Source organism: Leptonychotes weddellii, chromosome 4 (genome assembly GCF_054177405.1).
Source record: "Leptonychotes weddellii isolate Sample4059 chromosome 4, ASM5417740v2, whole genome shotgun sequence".
In the NCBI taxonomy this organism is placed as follows: Eukaryota; Metazoa; Chordata; class Mammalia; order Carnivora; family Phocidae; genus Leptonychotes; species Leptonychotes weddellii.
In genome coordinates, this window is record NC_138372.1 from 84416777 (window position 1) to 84436016 (window position 19240).

The 19240-nt window shown below is 43.9% G+C and overlaps 1 protein-coding gene and 1 long non-coding RNA gene across 2 annotated transcripts; one reads left to right on the forward strand and one right to left on the reverse strand.

Annotated features, from left to right (window-relative positions):
- Window positions 1–6887: 6887 nt before the first annotated feature.
- On the reverse strand, window positions 6888–9917 carry LOC102747501 (glutathione S-transferase Mu 3). Its single transcript, XM_006742805.3, has 8 exons — window positions 9759–9917; window positions 9409–9484; window positions 8966–9030; window positions 8181–8262; window positions 7987–8087; window positions 7585–7680; window positions 7390–7500; window positions 6888–7084 (listed from the first exon to the last, which is right to left on the reverse strand). The coding sequence occupies exons 1-8, from the start codon at window positions 9807–9809 to the stop codon at window positions 6986–6988; spliced, it is 681 nt and encodes a 226-aa protein (XP_006742868.1). The 5' UTR covers window positions 9810–9917; the 3' UTR covers window positions 6888–6985.
- A 16-nt stretch (window positions 9918–9933) lies between these two features.
- Window positions 9934–18186, forward strand: LOC115944150 (uncharacterized). The gene is made up of 3 exons (XR_004078729.2): window positions 9934–10136; window positions 15887–15946; window positions 18061–18186. It is a non-coding gene; the product is annotated as an uncharacterized LOC115944150 (long non-coding RNA).
- Window positions 18187–19240: the final 1054 nt, after the last annotated feature.

A 19240-nucleotide genomic window follows, 5' to 3' on the forward strand; every position in this document is an offset into this window, starting at 1 on the left:
GAACCTGAACTTTTGTCCTGACTTTAAGCACTTCTACCTGGACAATCTCTACCTGTTTCAAGAACAGGACATTCCAGGACATCTGGGTGGCTCAGTTGGTTAAGCATCTGCCTTCGGCTCAGGTCATGATCCCAGGGTCCTGGGATCGAGTCCCACATGGGGCTTCCTACTCAGCGGGAAGCCTGCTTCTCCGTCTGCCTGTTGTCCCCCCTGCTTGTGCTCTCTCTCTCTGACAAATAAATAAAATCTTAAGCAAAACAGGACATTCCATTTTTCCAGAACAGAGGAGAATGTAAAAAAGTTTTTTGAGAGCATTAAGCACTTATTTGAAGCAAACTCCTTTTCTCCTTCCAATTCTCGTTAGAACATGCTGGAATCAATGCACTGTGAGTGCCTGCTTTGTGCTGGGCTCTATGTAAGCACTAAATACAGAAATTTACTTAAGACACAGCCCCTGCTCTCAGGCAACTCAGAGTTTAGTGGCAGAGACAGACATTTAAACAAGCAATTAGAGTTCGGTGTGGTAAATTGATGGAAGAAAATATCAAATCCTAAGGGAAGAGAGATTTAAAATAAGTGCATTTAAATTTGCCTGGGGGAGGTGGACAAATGTCAGTCCTAAACCAAATCTCAGTGTTGTTTTTTTTTTTAAAGATTTTAAAAAATTTATTTATTTGAGACAGAGAGAGCACAAGCAGGGGAACGGGCAGAGGGAGAAGCAGGCTCCCCGCTGAGCAGTGAGCCCGATGTGGACTCGATCCCAGGACCCTGGGATCATGACCTGAGCCGAAGGCAGCCGCTTAACCGACTGAGCCACCCAGGTGCCCTATCAGTGGCTTAATATACATTTATTTCTTACTCATGCTTCATGTCGGATGTGGTCAACAGGGGCCCTGCTTTTTGTTGTCTGTCAGACTGGTGGAGATTTCAGCTTGACACCTGCTCACAGAGATCCCAGAGGTAGGGAGCGGATACGGCAACTCACGCTCTCGCTCTTAAAGCTTCTGCCTGGAAAATGTGTGTAATCTCTCCTCGGATTTAATTGACCAAAGCAAGTCACAGGGCTACACTTAATTGCAAGAGGATAGTGAAGCTTTCCCAAAGGAAAACGGTCACAAATCCTTGGCGACCATTGCTAACCATTTCCATGGGGGTTACCAGTTGTGGCTTCTAGAGGCAGTGACTTCTAAGCTTACCGTAGGAGACGAAGGGGCATTAGGCAGGCAGGGCTAAAGCAAAAGCATTCCAGGCGGAGGGAAGAGCAAGTACAAAAGCATGGAGATAAAAGAGAACATGGTCCTTTTGGATAATTCATATTTATAAATGTATTTAACACTGGTCTGTTCTGAGTGCTCTAGAACTATCGGCTTCATTCTCCTAATAACCCAGTGAGGGAGGGTTCATTTATGGGAGAAGGCACTGAAGGAGGCACAGGAGGCCAGAGTTTACTGGGGCAGAGCCAGCACCTCTACACTGGAAGCCTCCAGACTCCAGAGGCTTGCTTCTCCCTAGGGAATTCAGCAAGGCTGGCACCCAGTGCTCCAGGGCAGGACAAGCACAAGCCCAGAGAAGTAGCTGGGAAGGAAACAGAGGTCAGATTATGAAGGATAACTAAAGCAGGGGAGCAACATGAGCACTTTGCACATCCGAGAAATCACCGGCTAGTGGTCCATTCCTTCTCCCTGCCTTACCGTCCATCTGAACGCCCTAAATCCCTTTTGTTGGTATGGTTCATCAATCCACCTAGTCCTGCAGATGGAGGATGAGGAAGGTGCAACTTCTGTGCAAAGTGCAGACATTCTCACAGGCCCTCGAGCTGGCTGATTCATCCATACACATCAGTCCCCTGGGCCACTCATCCAATCGGTGAAATAACTCTACAACTCATTTTTCTTGAATCGCATAAGCTATTTCTTTCTGAACTGGGAGTGTCTTAATCCAGTTGCTCAGCCTTCAACAATGAATACAAATGAATTTCCCTAATACTTTTTGGAGAACTGCTCTCCCACATTTAAAGCACTAATCACAAGTTTGGTTTTTGCTTGAAAGCTCTTATGGATGTGCCTTGGCAACCCCATCGCTGGTAGACTAATTTCTCAAGGTTTGCGTGGTGTCTGTGTCTCTGGGATGAGAGGGCATGCACTTCCCTTCCTTGCTTGGAGGCCCCCATTGTGACAGCAGTCTCTTCCTGGCCTGGGTGAGAGTCAGTGTCGGGGTGGGCTGGGGCCTGAGGGAACCACAGCTCCTGTAGAATGGATCTGTTCCTCTCAGTGGCCTGCCCAGCTTCCTGGGCCAGTAAGGTCACTGGTTTTGTATAACTGTTCATTGGATTTTCACTGACAAACATAATAACTAGAAAAAGTTGGAACATGTGATTTACCCATTATCGACCTGGAATTCACGTGAAATCCATTTCCCCGGCAGATTTATGCTTTTTAAACCTCTCCCTTCTAACTGCCTTGTCACTGTCTTCTGTCACCTGTCTTTCCCCGGGGGTCTTCGACTGTGAGGCCAATTTCCTGTTTTCTTGCCTTCTTCCCTGTGGTGAACAGAAGATCCCCCATAATCCCACCCTCTGGTACTCACGCCCTTGTGAGAAATCCTCTCCTCTTGAGTGTGGGTGGGACTGGTGATTTGCTTCTAATAGAGGACCCCAAAGGTGATGGGATATTGTTTCCCTGATTACATTACATAGGGCTGTAGTATCCGTCTTCACAGGAGACTTGCCCCTTTACCAGTGTTGATGAAGCAAGAAGCCCCCTTTCCAAGGAACCGAGGGTGGCCCCCAGCTGACAGCCAGCAACAACCTAAAGCTCTCTCTCTGTCCAACAGGTCATAAGGAACTAAATTCTATCAGCAATCTCGTGTCTCAGAAGCAGATCCTTCTCCAGTTGAGCCTTGAGATGAGGTTATAGCCCTGGCTGAAGCAGAATGTGGCTTTCAGATGAGCCCCTTAAGCAGAGGACCCTGTAGATTTGCCCCGACTCCTAACCCACAGAAATCATGAGATAGTGTGTGTGGTTTTAAGCGCTCAGTTGGTGGTAGTATTGTTACATAGCAATAAATCATTCATTCCCTTTCTGACTTCTGGTCACATCCTTTATCTAGTGACAGAGGTATTCTCAACTCCTCTGGCCTTCCCTAAATCCACAAAGCCTTCCCTTCCCTTAGGGCCCATTTCACCCACTCACACTATGGAAATTCATGTCACTAGTTCATGGGTCGCAGAGAAACTCCAGTTTTGTACCTCTCCTGGCCAATGGCTCCCCGTACCCAAGATATGGCCCTAGATACCTGACTATTGCCCCCAGGGGTGCCAACAGGAGGCAGCTGAACGACCTGCTTAATACCTTGTGTCTAATACCTCCTGAGGCCGCCCTCCTGACATCATCACCTGGCCATTCGGGCCCTCTGTCTTTCCCTCCCGAGAGAGAGATCTTTACCTCCTGGTCCACTGGGGACAGCAATCTGGCCTTCAGATCACTGTCTAAGGCTGGGAACTACTCAAAGACTTTGCAAATGGAGCGTGGTGCCAAATAAGTCTCCAGAGGAGTTCGCCTCCCCTTAGTTTCTTACACAGTAATATATGAATATACTCCCCTCGTTAAAAGAAAAAATAGACATCCAGATGGCCAACAGACACATGAAAAGATGCTCGACATCACTCATCATCAGGGAGATGCCTCACACCTGTCAGAATGGCTAGACTCAAGAAGACAAGAAATAACAAGTGTTGTCGAGGATGAGGAGAAAAGGGGATCTTTGTGCACCCTTGGTGGGAATGCAGACTGGTGCAGCCGCTGTGGGAAACAGTATGGAGTTTCCTCAAAAAGTTAAAAATAGAACTGTCATATGGTCCAATAATTTCACTATTGGGTATTTACCAGAAGAAAACAAAAACAATAATTCAAAAAGATACATGCACCCCTATGTTTCTAGCAGCATTATTTACAATAAAATGTGGAAGCAACCCAAGTGTCCATCAGTAGATGAATGGATAAGGAAGATGTGGTGTGTATATACAGTGGAATATTACCCATATAAAAGAATGAGATCTTGCCATTTGTGACAACATGGGCGGGCCTAGAGGGTATTATGCTAAGTGAAATAAGTCGGAGAAAGATTTTACAGACATGTGGAACCTAAGAGCCAAAACAAATGAAGAAATGAAACAAACAACACCTAAACAGACTTAAATACAGAGAACAAACTGGTGGTTGCCAGAGGCAAGGTGGGTGGGGGGATGGGTGAAATAGATAAATGCAATTAAGATGTACAAACTTCCCATTATAAAATAAATAAAGCACAGAGATTAAAAGTACAGCATAGGGAATATAGTCATACATTGTATGGTGACAGACAGTGACTACACTTATCGTGGTGAGCACTGAGTAGTGTGCGAAGTTGCTGAATCACTATGTTGTCCACCTGAAACTAATAGAACATTGTATGTTAATTGTACATCAATAAAAAAATATATGTATAACACAGTAAAACAAGCAAAACATGAAATTCACCCTTTTAAAATGTACATTTCAGTACAGATGGTCCTCAGTGCATAATGGTTCTACAAAGAAAAAAAAGGAGAAATCCTTAGCCCTATCTCTAAGATCCCCTTTAACTTCCATCCTGGAGCCTGGGGCTCTCTCCCATTTGCCTGAAGTAAGCATTGTTCAGTGTGTCCTTCCGGATATTTTCCTTTTCTTCCTTCCTTCCTTTTCTTCCTACCTTTTTCTTTTTCTTTCTTTCTTTCTTTCTTTTCTTTCTTTCTTTCTTTCTTCCTTCCTTTCTTTCTTTCTTTCTTCCTCTCTCTCTCTTTCTTTCTGATTTATTTATTTTAGAGAGAGAGAGCACGAGCGGGAGGGGCAGAGGGAGAGAGAATCTCAAGCAGACTCCATGCTGAGGGTGGGGCCCAATACGGAGCTTGATCTCATGACCCCGAGATCACAACTTGAGCTGAAACCAAGAGTTGGATGCTTAACCGACAGCATCACCCAGGTGCCCCCTTCCAGATCTTTTTCTATGCATTCACAAACATGCTTACCTCATGGTTTCCTTCTATAAAATGTACATGCTTATCTGCAATCTAATTTAAAAAATTCAGCAATGTGTCTTGGGGTCTTTCCACATTAGTTCACACAGTTCAATCTCATTCTTCAGTTGCCTTATGGTATTCCACAGTACTGATGGGCATGAACAGGATTTTCACCTGTTCTCACAAACAATACCACAATCTTAGTATATAGCTTAGGTACGTGGGTGAGTTTTTTATCAGGATGGAAATTGTTGGGTTACAGGACATGATTTGATTTTTAGAAGATATTGGCAAACTGTCCTCCAATGTAACTATACTGATTTACAAGCTCACTGGCAGGAAATGCCAGCGCTTCACAAACTTCTTAGGTTTTGTTCATTTGATAGATGGAAAATGGTCTCTCACTGCTATAATCTGCAGTTCTTGGATTATAAACATCTGGTTTTTTGTTTTTTTTTTTTGGCTATCACTATTTCTATTTCCGTAAATCATTTGTTCATAGATTTCTGTCCATTTTAAAAAAGAGTCTTAATGATTTATAGGAGTTCTTTATATAGTCTTTATACTGGTACTTTGTTTTTGTCTTTGTTTTGTCCTTTTGTTTTTGTCTCATTTGTGATCTTGTCATTTAATTTTGCTTATTTGTGCCTTGTCATAGAAAATTCTTAAATCTGATACTGTTCAATTTGCAGATCTTTCCTTTTACAGCTTTTTGTTTTTATGTCCTATTTAGAGAAACCTACCCTAAGATCACAAATATTCTTACATTTTCATGAAAACTTCTACAGCTCTGGTTTATTTTTTATTTTTAATTTAATTTTTTTTTAAAGATTTTATTTATTTATTTGAGAGAGAGAGAATGAGAGAGAGCACATGAGAGTGGGGAGGGTCAGAGGGAGAAGCAGACTCCCCGCCGAGCAGGGAGCCCGATGCGGGACTCGATCCCGGGACTCCAGGATCATGACCTGAGCCGAAGGCAGTCGCTTAACCAACTGAGCCACCCAGGTGCCCTATTTTTTATTTTTTTAAAGATTTTATTTATTTGAGAGAGAAAGACACAGCGAGAGAGGGAACACAAACGGGGAGTGGGAGAGGGAGAAGCAGACTCCCTGCCTAGCAGGGAGCCCGATGGGGGACTCGATCCAGGGACTCCAGGATCATGACCTGAGCCGAAGGCAGTCGCTTAACCAACTGAGCCACCCAGGCGCCCTCTACAGCTCTGTTTAATGTTGGGCCTGAATTGAAGATGAGTTAGTTTTAGTGAATGGTGTGAGGGAGGGCTCTATTATTATATTATTATTAAAGATTTTATTATTTATTTTAGCGAGCGAGAGAGCATGAGCGAGCGTGCCCCAACGTGAGGCTCAATTCCATGACCCTGAGATCATGACCTGAGTCGAAACCAAGAGTAGGGACGCTTAACCGACTGAACCACCCAGGCGCCCCACTATTATTTTTAATTGGTAAATAATTGCCCCAATCCTATTTATTGGTTAGCTCACCAGTTTGAGATTCCATCTTTATCATGCTACATTCCCACGTATAAGGGTCTGTTTCTGAACTCCAGTTCCGCAAAATCCACAGTCCCATACAGTTTCGCTTGGTATTTACACCACATCTTTAAAGGGCTCCAGTCCCATTTAACAGTCCTGTTCACTACAACTGTCCGATCTCACCTTTGTTTCTAGTGCTCGCTCTCAGGGCTTGGGCAAGCACCTCTAGCTTTGAACACAGTTGGGGGTGTAAGGGGCTTGTCAGTGTTGCAGGGATTGGATTCACGTCTTGGAAATTTTCCACGTATCCTTACTCTCCTCTGGCCTTTACGCCCAAGAGAAATCCAGCTAGACACCAGTAGCCTAAATGCTATTTATTGAAAAGAGCAGAGAAGAGAGAGTACATGCCCCCTAGGGACAGGATGGATAAAACAAGCAGTGCAAGTCCACCTCCTGCTCAGCATATTCTCTTGTTGCCCCACTGGGCCATCTTGTTGTTGACGGGCATCTTCAGGAAGCGGTCAGACTGCATGTAGTTAGCTATCTTCTCCAAAGCCTGAAGGGAGAGCACACCACACCTGATAAAGACTCTAACCCAGTCCAACAGACCCATCCCGAGCCAGGGACATTCACACACTGCTGTCTCGACACCAGCCCTCCCTCCCCCGGCCACCATTTCATGTAGACAGTGCCTTTAGGGTGTAGAAGCCAGAACCTTCCCAAGACTTGAAGGTTTAGAAGTGTCCAACCATGGATCCGTTTACACAAATGCTAGTGTTGAGAAAGAATCTACCACAATGGGGTCCCCTGGGGACCAGGGGAGCCTGTGTTTCTGTAAGGGAAAGGGGCAGGGAGCATCACCTCAAAACGGTACATGAAAGCCTTCAGATTTGGAAATTCATCCAGGCACTTGGGTTCAAACATACGGTTCTGATCTAAGACATCATAGGTGAGGAAATCCACAAAGGTGAGCTAGGAGAACAAGATGGTCAGGTCTGCAGAGTTCAGTAATACTGGGAGATAGAAAGGCATCTTCCCTCTTTCCTTTCTTCCTACCTTTTCTCCTGCAAACCATGAGAATTTCCCCAGGAACAAGGAGAACTGTTTCAGTTGTCCAGGTAGCTGTTCCAAGTACTGAGGCTTCAGTTTGTCCTGGGAGAGAGGGAAAAAGAGAGCGAGAGTGAGAGAATAGCTGTCGCCATCTTCAGGGCATGGGCCAGGGAGGGACACTTAGCGGCCCCCTTCTCCGTGTGCCTCCTTCTTACTGCCTTCAGTAGCGGTGGCAGGACAGAAAGTAGGAAGGGCCAACACCAGAGTTATAGGACAAATGGACCCCTCCCCCCCAATTTCTGAGAGACTGGGTTAGTGGGAAAGCAGAAGTGGCAGAATGGAGCCGAATGAACCCCTGGGTTTCTAGGTGCTCCTTTTCCTTGATGCCTGCCTGCTAAGGAGACTCACAAGGTCAGGGCTATAGCACAGTCGTATCAGCTGCAGGCGGAAATCCATTATTTGGTTCTCCATGATGTCCACTCGAATCTTTTCTTCTTCAGTCTCACCACCTATAGGCCAAAGGACGAGAAATCACCCTTAGAATTACCCACCTCCCGGAGAACCGTCAGCCTGGTGTCCCTCACTGGCCCTACGCCACTCACACATATTGTGCTTGCGAGCGATGTAGCGCAAGATAGCATTGCTCTGGGTGATCTTGTTCTTACCATCCATGAGGTAGGGCAGCTGGAAGGAAAAGGACATGTCAGATGAACAACCAACTCTCTCTTGCCTCCCTGCCTCTCTCTCCTGGGGCGTTTGAGACTTGCAGGGAAGTGAACAGTAGAGAGAAGATGCTGTGTTAGGAGGAAGAAGAAAATAAGTAGAAAGTAGCAGTTGGGCCCCCACCTGGTTCTAGACCAGGGTTCTTTATCTCTCTCTGTGTGTATGTGTATGTGCATGCTACGGACCCTTCGTCAGAATAAGATTTTTAAATGTATAAAGCAAATTACAGATATTTTCACAATTTATAAAACATTCAAGAAACAAAATTATCATAGAGTAATATGTGCCTATTAATGCATTAAATAATAAGCAAGGGTAACAACGATCATAATTTCAAAGTATGATGCATGTAACTAATATTTATGTACTGCCACACATGTAATATGAAAATACCCAATTGTACTAGTGACAAGGTCACAGCCATGGCTAATAACCAATGTCACTTATTACCTATATTCACAATAGAAGGAATTGTTAACTTTTCGTTCGTGGCTAGTGGAAATGAAAATCACTTTTTTTTCTCAAGTTGAGGCACCCTTGAATTCTATTTATTTTATCCACGTTAAGAGCCCACATTCTAGGTCCCCCTAGACCGGAGAGGAAAGAAGCAAGGAAATATTTGACGGCCTTCCCTTCTGCCCCCTCTTCTCCTAAAGCCACATACGTTAGGAAAGTCCAGGTCGAGCTTGAATTTCACATCCAGCCATTGGCTTCTATCATAGTCGGGAGCTGTAAGAGAATGAAGTGGGACCCAACCTCCTTAACATCCTGCCTGAGGAGCGTGGAAAGATCTAAAGAAATAACCTGATCCTAATACCTCACATTCCGAGGCCCCCAAAGTTAACCATTTACTCTCCGGGCCTATTTAGTAAGTAAACCTTTCAGACACGGTTGGACGGCGGCACAGGGAGGATCCCCAGCTCGGTAAAGGACGCATCCATCTCTCTCCACACGGGACACAGCATGGGGGGTCCCGGATGATCGGGGCAGATGTCCCACCCGACTTAGGCGTGATACCACTCTCTGGGCACAAGACGACAGGGACAGTTGGAGGGCCAGGGGGCTTATAGCGCGGGACACCGGATGCACGGATACGGGACGCATTACCTTCCCCGCACGTGTACTGTTTCTCCTCATAGGATGTATCGGTGAACTCCAGGAGCATGCGGATGGCGTGCGCCAGCTGGGGGAGAAAAACCCGCCGTCAGCGCCTGCGCGGCGCCCACCGACCCCCAACCCCCGCCCGCCAACGTCTCCCTACCGGGGGCTGCACAAACCGTGCATCCTGCCCAGGCGGTCGTTAAGCGGCCCCCCACCCCCCACCGAGATCGGCCCCGGCGGTTTGCTGCCCTTATCCTTCTCTGAGGCCCGGTGACCCCAGACGCCAGGCGGGGTCGGTCTCCGCGGTCGGGGAGCTCGGCTGGGGCGGGGCACTCGGCCGTCGAGACGGCACTCACCCCGCGAATATCCCAGTAACCTAGAACCATCGTCGACTTGGACAACGACATGCTGATGTTGTTTCCGTGCCTTCCAGGACTGGGAGTAGAGCGCGAACGGGCGGGACTTTATACCCGACTTCAGTGGGCGGGGCCAACGCGTGCGCTCTGACTCCGCCCCCACCCATCTCCGCCCCTCCGTCCGCGAGTCCGCCAAGACTGGCTCTGGGCAACCTCTGCAGCCTCCCGGGTTGGAGGCTGGGCAGCGGTGGAGGCCGCTGGGTTTGGGGCTTTGCGCTGCCCGGTGGTGGAGCTGCGCTCGGGTGGTTAATAGTGCCAGTCAGGGCAGGAGGAGCACCAACAACCCAGGCCGTGAGGGCCCTGGTAAATCCCTGGACGGTGAGATTCATGTCCTAAATTTTTCTCCAGCGGGAGGGGGAGAGTGTTGGGGGCGGGGTGGGGGGTAGTGGGCAAGCGCCAAGAGGTGATAAAGGAAATTTTCGACTTTCAATCTTTGTGGGCCCTGCTCCTGGACTCCCAGGGAAGCTCGATTGTTACCAGGATCAGGATGACTTCACCAAACTTCAAAGCATGGGCTCTGTTTCTGCCCCGAGCACACATTGTACATCTGTTAGCAAATAACCTAAAAGAAACATTTCAACCAAAAATAAGAGTAAAAATCTCCCTAAGTTCTGTTCCCATACTTCCGAAGCCTGCGACCTTGCACATAAGATAAAGTTTGTGATTTTCCTGAAATGTCCTTTATCATTTTGATTTGTAACTCTTGATGTAACAAAAAACCATACATAACCCTGTAGTAAACATTCCTTCTCAGGAGCACTCTCTTCTTTGTGAAGATTGTGTATCCCGGGCAGCTGTCCTCACTTGGGCTCGAATAAAACTCTCTTCTTTTTCTTTTTCTTTCTTTCTTTTTTTTTTTTTTTCAGTTCTAGAAGTTTGTTCATTATGTGTTGGCAGTTCTTGGCATAGTAGACAGGATATTGTAGCAACTCACCTGAGAACACTTGGGGGTCGGCGGGAACTCGGTGCTTGGTACGAGCCCCGGCCCCCTGTGCCCCTCTGACTTCTCAGTATTTCACAGCTATATTTGGTGAGTTCCCCTGATATCCGGACCTCCTCAGTCTGAGTTGAAGCTCCTGACTTATTTTCGAACTGTGAAAGGTTACTGGTTGGTAATGATCTCTAGGTGGAAATCACCTAGAAGTGGGAGTTGATGGGTTGGTTGTTTCACTTTGGCATTATACTGATGTTATTAATGTAAAGCTTGAATATTTTCTGGCTAGAAATAGGAGAGACTAAATCATTCAGTTCTGGAGAGAGGGGACACTTGCTCCTTCCAGCCAGACAGTGCTTTCAGGCGACTGAGAGTCTAGCAGAAGTGTCTGAGGATATTCCTCAAGACCTGTCACAGTCCTGTGCACGGTCCCGTAGGAATTTCCATCTGATAAGGTAATGGCTCCTCTGGGGACACACACTTAAGGATTAATCATCCAGTGCTCCGAGTCCCCTTGGTGGTCTCAGACCTTGCTGGGAAAAACTGAGACACCTAAGAGTGTATCACAGCTGTTTGGAAAGTGACACGCATCAACAGCACCCTCTCGATCCACCACACTTCATATCCTTAGATCGTATTCAAGGCTTATTCTAAAAATAAAACTGAAAGAAATGGGGAACCGTGCCTCAAAGGATGGAAGGACCACCAGAAAACCAATAGCCACCCACAGAAGCTCTGGGGGGCTACATGTATGGTACATATGAGCCTATACTCGCAAGCACTTACTTAAATGGGAATATTTAAGGATAACCTGAGTCTCATATGGCCCAAATAGGGTTCTATTGACATGTCTGAATTAGTTTCTTGTGCACACAGTTAGAGAAAGCCAGCTACAAGACTAAGTCACCAGACCCTAGGAAGCCATTTGATTCAGTCAGTGAAGGCCCTGGCTTTAGGGGAGGAGCCAATGATCACAGAGGTGCTTTGGCTTCATTTGGATTGTCTGTTGCTACAGTTTTGGTATCTTTGTACACATCCAGCGGTGTTCTAATAGGAAATGGGAAATAGCTAATTAATGGATCCATAAATTATAATGCCATATTATAATCCGATTGGTTGTAATAAAATGGGGACATTTGGGGGCGCCTGGGTGGCTCAGTTGGTTAAGCGACTGCCTTCGGCTCAGGTCATGATCCTGGAGTCCCGGATCGAGTCCCACATCGGTCTCCCTGCTCGGCAGGGAGTCTGCTTCTCCCTCTGACCCTCACCCCTCTCATGTGTTCTTTCTCTCTCATTCTCTCTCTCTCAAATAAATAAATAAAATCTTAAAAAAAAAGGGGGGAGATATTTGAATTTGGGTCTTTAATGTCCTCTCCACAAATATTAATGAAACATAGACTAAAGGCGTTTGCATCCTGTTTGCGTACAGGTGTCCATGTGTGTTAGAAACGTAAGGTGTTTGCTCTACCTCCGGATGGTATTGCTAAAATTAATTTGTGGAAGAGCTCCATTTAATCGGCTTAAAGGCAAGCACTTGTAAAAATTGGGCATTCTAAAACTCGAAAGATAAAAGCTCACTCAAATGTTTTTCCAGTTCACATGATCTGGGATAAAATTCTCCAAACTCAGACTTTTATGTTATTCCCTAATAAAGACACATCACAGGAAGGGACCTAACTGATGATCCAGAGAGACAAAGATGAACAAAATGTAAGACACCTGACCCCTTTCCCAATAGTCAGAATAATGAGGAGGAGGAAGACAGGCAGATGCTACAAATTCTAAATCCACCCCTTGTACTCCAAGCACAAACACCAGAATCAGTATCCAACCCACTGCGGACTCCTCCGCCTCTTCTAGAAGGCTGAAACGCAACCAGACAGGAGGGGATTATTTTTTTTCTTAATGTTATCCGAAAACTTTAAATCTGCCTCTGGCCTTACCAGAAGTACCCCTGCTCCCTCTGTCTCTGCCTCTTCCTGTTCCGCTCCCCCACCTGGCTGCTCGCGTGGCCAGCACCAATGCCATCTTCCATGCCTCCAGCACCATGAACTCCGGCTCCTTCTACCCTCACCAGCAAAGAGCAAAAGGCACCCCGAGCTACTGGGCTACCTCCTTATGAGGTTCAAACTGAAGCACCTCCCAAATCAACATGAAGGAGTTCAAGGGCTCCCCTGGACTCAAACCGCTCACTTCAGATTTCCCCACGGGAGCCCCAAATAAAATTGACCATTGGGAAAGAAACTGATTGACTTTTCAGTGGATACAGATGCAACAAAATGAAGTATTAAAGCTAAAACAAGGTTGTTGGTTTAATTAAAATAAACATGTCTTTAGAGTTATCCATATCAAATATAATACAGAGAACCAAGTTTTGTTCTACCTGAATTTATTAAGTTTATGTTATCGCTGTTGCAATTTGTCAGCAGGAGGGGACTTAAAATAATGGTTGACTTTGTCTCATGAAGTTTTCATGGGTAATTGTTAAGAATGAGTAAGTGAAATAAATAAAAGGGTTTCCGGGTAAACTTTTAAATAGCTTCCAAAAAATCACTGGTCACCTAAAACTTTGAAGTTGTGCTAAGTTAAATGATGAGTTAGGTTAAATTCATTGGCTATCTAAGTCTTTTCCAGTTAAGATGAGATATTAAAACACTAATTACTAAACATAAGTTTGTCTGCTTTTGGCTTCTTATTGCAGATGAACTAAAGATAATTGAGTGAGTTGGTAAACATGCTTTGTCCCTTATTGAAAGATTGTACTATGAAAAGAAAAGATGTTTCTAGAAGTTATAAAATCTATTCATAAATTTGCCAATCTGGAGATTCTGATGTCATAACTCACAATTTGTTACTAGTTTTCACTGGAGACTAAGGTTTCTCAGAATTAAAATTCTGATAAATATGATTGAGACTGCTGGAAAATGATTTAACAAAGCAACTCTGTATGTAAAAAAATAGATATGTAAGAATGATACAAGGAATGAAAAAATATTTTTGCTGATGGAAAAGAAAATATTTTGTCCTGAAATGAGGCTGGTTATGTAGAGAGGGAAAATTTAGGACAAAATCTAAGTAAAAAAGAAAGTTGTAGAAGGTTTGTGAAGGTGAATCCTTGAAAAAAATTTTATGTGTGGTCAGGACTGACTGAGATTGGAATAAAGGAGTTTTAAAAGCACACTGATCTAAAATTAAAATTTGGCTTTTCTCTCTGTTAAAAAAAAAAAAAGACGAGTTATTTGGATTATTGGTCTGCTCTTGATAAGTAATTATAAACAAGTTTTTTCTTCCCTATTTGCCCAGAAAAACAAGGGTTTCCATATTTGTTTTTATCAGGTCTTTGATTACTTAAAAAAAAATAAATCTTCTCAATATTAAAGGAGCTGGGTGGCTTGGTTGGTTAAGCATCTGACTTTGGCTCAGGTCATAATCTCAGGGTCCTGGGATTGAGCCCCTCATTGGGCTCTGCCCTCAGCAGGGAGCCTGCTGCTCCCTCTCCCTCTGCCCCTCCCTGTGCCCCCCACTTCATGCTCTCTCGTTCTCTCTCAAATAAATCAAAATCTTAAAAAATATTAAAGGAGCTAAGTTTTGCTAACAACTATACAACCTTCCATAAAATCTCTTATGGCCACCTGGTTAAGCAGTAATTAAATATTAAGTTTTATAATAATCTATGATCCTATGTAGACACATGCTGTAAAACATTCTGAGGGTTTTTTTTTTTTTTAAGATTTTATTTATTTATTTGAGAGAGAGAGAATGAGAGACAGAGAGCATGAGAGGAAGGAGGGTCAGAGGGAGAAGCAGACTCCCCGCCGAGCAAGGAGCCTGATGCGGAACTCGATCCCGGGACTCCAGGATCACGACCTGAGCTGAAGGCAGTTGCTTAACCAACTGAGCCACCCAGGTGCCCATCCTGAGGTTTTTTTAAATAAACTTTCCAGAAATTCAAATCCTAAATGAAGTCTTTTTGACTAATCAGGCTTGTTAATTTGGTATGTTAATTTACTTGGCAAACACTGTCAAACAAATAATGATAACCCTTAGGTTGTATCTTATGGATAAATGCTATAACTGTTCTAGAAGATACATGAAATTCCTGAAGTTTTCGTATGTCCTGGTATTAGGTCATCACTTGATATGCTGATTTTTGAAATGTTATGTCAGAAATAACTGGATTTCCTTGCCACTTATATTATAATGAGCTCTCATATCAGATTTTTAGCCATGTCCATTTTTTAGTTCTTTGTCATTTCTAGTTATTGTTCTAGTTATTTGCTCTTGCAAAATGTGTTTCATCTTCAAGGAGTCTCATAAAAGGAACTTTTGACAAATACAGTTATTTGATATCTTTTTTTTTTAATTTATTTGACAGAGAGAGACACAGCAAGAGAGGGAATAGAAGCAGGGGGAGTGGGAGAGGGAGAAGCAGGCTTCCCGCTGAGCAGGGAGCCCGATGCGGGTCTCGATACCAGGACCCCGGGATCATGACCTGAGCCAAAGGCATCTGCCCAATGACTGAGCCACCAGGTGCCCCAGTTATTTGATATCCTTAAGATCATAAAACTAAGCTAACTAAAAATTTCCAGAACTAACAGAAAAAGCTGCATTCAGACAAGAATTAATAACAGGGCTAAATGGATTGAGAAAGATGATTATAGTTTTTTATGACTCTTACTTAAAACTTTGTTGGTTCTCTAATGTTTGCTCTTTCAGATTAAGGAAATTTTCTCTTAAGATATCCATTATCTACAGAAATAGGATAAAAATATTCCTTTGTGAACAAATTGAGACATTTAACTTTTCTCCCTGCCTGAACCCTCTGAAATTCAGAAACCCTCAGTGAGTGTTATTTCTTTCATGGCAATTACAATTATTTACGTAAGTTCAATAAAAATCTGTTCTCCTTATAAGAGAACACCATTGGAAACACTGGTTATATTTTCAAGGCTTTGACTGGAATGTCGTATTTGAGAGAGAAATGCATAGACTCAGATATGACCAGACAGTTTTAAGGAATTAAGGTTGACCCTATAAAGCCAATAAAGCCCTTTGGAAATGTTGGCCTGATACCTTTGCTTATGGAGTTCTCAGCAGCCTTACCAGGTAAGTAAAGAATGTTGCTTCCTGGCAGGTGCAAGAACCTCAGGATGTTTTGGGGACCTTGAGAAGAGGAATTCGCCCAAATCTACAGGTATCACAGGCAAGTCTGATGGCAAGTATTTGGCTTGGCTTCTGGCTTCAAGAGGCTACTAAAAGTTCAATCTGGAGATTCATTATGAAAAGTTTCAGAGTTGTCTGATTGGCTCAGTCAGTAAAGCAAGCAACTTTCAATCCTGAGGTTATGAGTATAAGCCCCACATTGGGTATGGAGCCTACTTAAAAAAAAAAAAAAAAGTTCCAGCAACACAAGTTTGAAAAACTCTGTATGGTCAGTCACTGCTCTTGCTGAGTAAATAACCAGGCCAAGTTTGTTAACACTGGACTTGTTTTACAAACAAACTAGTCTTGAATTGGCTATCTTTAAAAATGAGGGTGATTATGGGGGCGCCTGGGTGGCTCAGTCGGTTAAGCATCTACCTTCAGCTCAGGTTATGATCCCAGGGTCCTGGGATCGAGCCCTGCATCAGGCTTAGCGAGGAGTCTGCTTCTCCCTCTGCATACTGTTCCCGCTCATGCTCTCTCTCTCTCAAATAAATAAAATCTTTTTTAAAAATGAGGGTGATTATAGAGAGAAAATACGTTTCAATAACACATCTTTGTAGATATTAGATTTTAGTTTTTATTTATCTAATAAAAGTTATTAGGTATCTTTAGTTATTTATCTTTTATTTATATCTAAAATACATTTTAGATTTATTATAAACTAGACTAGATCCTGAATTCTTCTGGTTTCCTCACATACCTTGCTCTGGCTCTCCAAGCTAAGGTTTCCAGTCTTCTTCCATTCTCTTAACTAAAACTGCCCTTTTTTCCTAAAACCCTAAAAACTAATTTTGGACAACCTGAGGTCAGCTTCAGAGAAATTGCCACAAAACTCATGTATAGACAATCTTTATGCCTTTTGCTCTATGGGTCATTCAAAAAGATCACAGGAGACATTTGAATTACAAACCGGAAAACCCCATCTGATTTCCACTCCATCTGAGGATGTTTCAAGCCTGAAATCTGAAAATCTCACTGGCAGCATTTGAGACTCAGACCCTGGGTTTGTCATTTGCTCCAACCTTTAACCTGTGTTTTACTTTTGTTTGCATAGAAATGCCTCCTCCCAATTACTTGACTGCTTGCTAATCAGGACAGAGTCTGTATGATGGCTAACACCACTTGCTGCCCCTATATGAACTCCTTCTGGGAAATAGAATCCATATAGATAAAAGCAGACAGCAAGCCACTTGGCTGCAAGAAGCCCTTGACCACCACACCTGCCTTTCCAAGGTGGCTGGGACTGGTTTACTGATCTATTCTCTTGGATACCCATTGATATCAATTTTAGAAGGAACGATGGGTTTAACTGTACTGTTACTTTTCCTTAAAATATACTTGGGGATAAAATTAATGATGTCATATAGTACCAAACTATGTAGGAAAATATCCAAGTTCTCAGGTAAGGAACTATCTCTGATAGTTCCTTTCTATTAGCACAAAGGACCAAGAATTGCGTCCTACACCATTTCGGTTCCTTCCATTGCAAAGCCCCTATTGCACCCTAATTCAGTTTGAAGCAGTGACAGAAGATGGACCTCCACCCATGTTCCATAGAAATGGAATGAAGGACTGACAATGGGAAATCACAACAGGAAAAAAACTTAGCATGTCTGACTCCATGTTGCTTCTATTTCCCTTGCTGCTAGGAGCTTTAAATATATTTTTTTAAGATTTTATTTATTTATTTGGGAGAGAGCATGAGAGGGGGGAGTGTCAGAGGGAGAAGCAGACTCCTCGCTGAGGAGGGAGCCTGATATGGGACTCGATCCCAGGACTCCAGGATCATGACCTGAGCCCAAAGGCAGTCACTCAAACAACTGAGCCACCCAGGCGCCCTAGGACCTTTAAACTAAAAACTTTTGCTTAGCCCAGGACGTAGGTATGTTACAGCTAAGACCTGCAAGAACTGCTCTTTACCCCAAACCTACCTCACCCGAAGAAATAAAGAAGTGGCCAAAGTGGTCATCGTTTTGGTTCTTCGAGATTAAGGAAAGATCATAACTCAGGAGAATTGGGGTAATGAAGTTAAAACTAACAAAAAGTTTTAAAATTTGTTTTTCAGACAACTGCTTCCCTCAATCAGCTATTGTGTCTTTTCAGACCCCATTAACAAACTCACTAGCTGTCCCTGCAGAAGCCTGGACTCAAGGTCAGCTGATAATGGTTCCAGCCTGTGAACAAACAAGGCTCTGCATTCCTTACCAGAGACAACAAGTCTAAGACCCTATCCAGGTAATACCAGCTCTTGGCGCTTGCCCATAGCCCCTTCTCTTTATCCTAAGAAAACCTCCTGATGTCAGGGACTGAATTTTGCCTTCTTTTGATGTTAAGTCTCTGCCCTGAAGAAGCACGGGAATATATGCTATGTTTGCTCCATGCACATGCTCCATCTTTCCTCATAAATAATCATAAATTTCCCTACCCTTTTATCAAAATGTATGTAAAGGATTCTTTGGATTTTTTTCTTCTAAGTCTGTTTCAACAGCACATGGGTTTCTTCAAATTCTACTTATTGGAATTCTTTTACTGTCCATCTATCTTTGTTATAAATGTTATATCAAAACTAGACCATCTAAGCCAAGCACACGTATTATGTTTGCTCATCAATTGGCCTTAATAGAGAACATATATCACTTGTTTTTTAAGATTTTATTTATTTATTTGACAGAGAGAAAGAGAGAGAGAGAGAGCACAAGCAGGGGAGTGGCAGGCAGAGGGGGAGGGAGAAGCAGGCTCTCTGCTGAGCAGGGAGCCCGATGCCGGGCTCCAATCCAGGACCCTGGTATTCATGACACGAGCCGAAGGCAGACGCTTAAACAACTGAGCCACCCAGGCGCCCCTGAACATACATCACTTTTACGCTTCCCACCATTTATGTTACAATAAATTTTCCTCAACAAAGAACTCTAGGTAAAACACACACATATATATATAGTCACACCTAGCAACGAGGGACTTGATATAGCCAGGACAGACAAGCCAGTCACCTTGGCACCGAGGAACATAAAATAAGGTTGATCTTCAATGCTTTCTGAGGAAAGATTAGTGATCCAAAGGGGGAAATGATAAAGGAAATTTTCTTTTTCTTTTTTTTTTTTTAAAGATTTTATTTATTTATTTGAGACAGAGAGAATGAGAGACAGAGAGCATGAGAGGGAGGAGGGTCAGAGGGAGAAGCAGACTCCCTGCCGAGCAGGGAGCCCGATGCGGGACTCGATCCCGGGACTCCAGGATCATGACCTGAGCCGAAGGCAGTCGCTTAACCGACTGAGCCACCCAG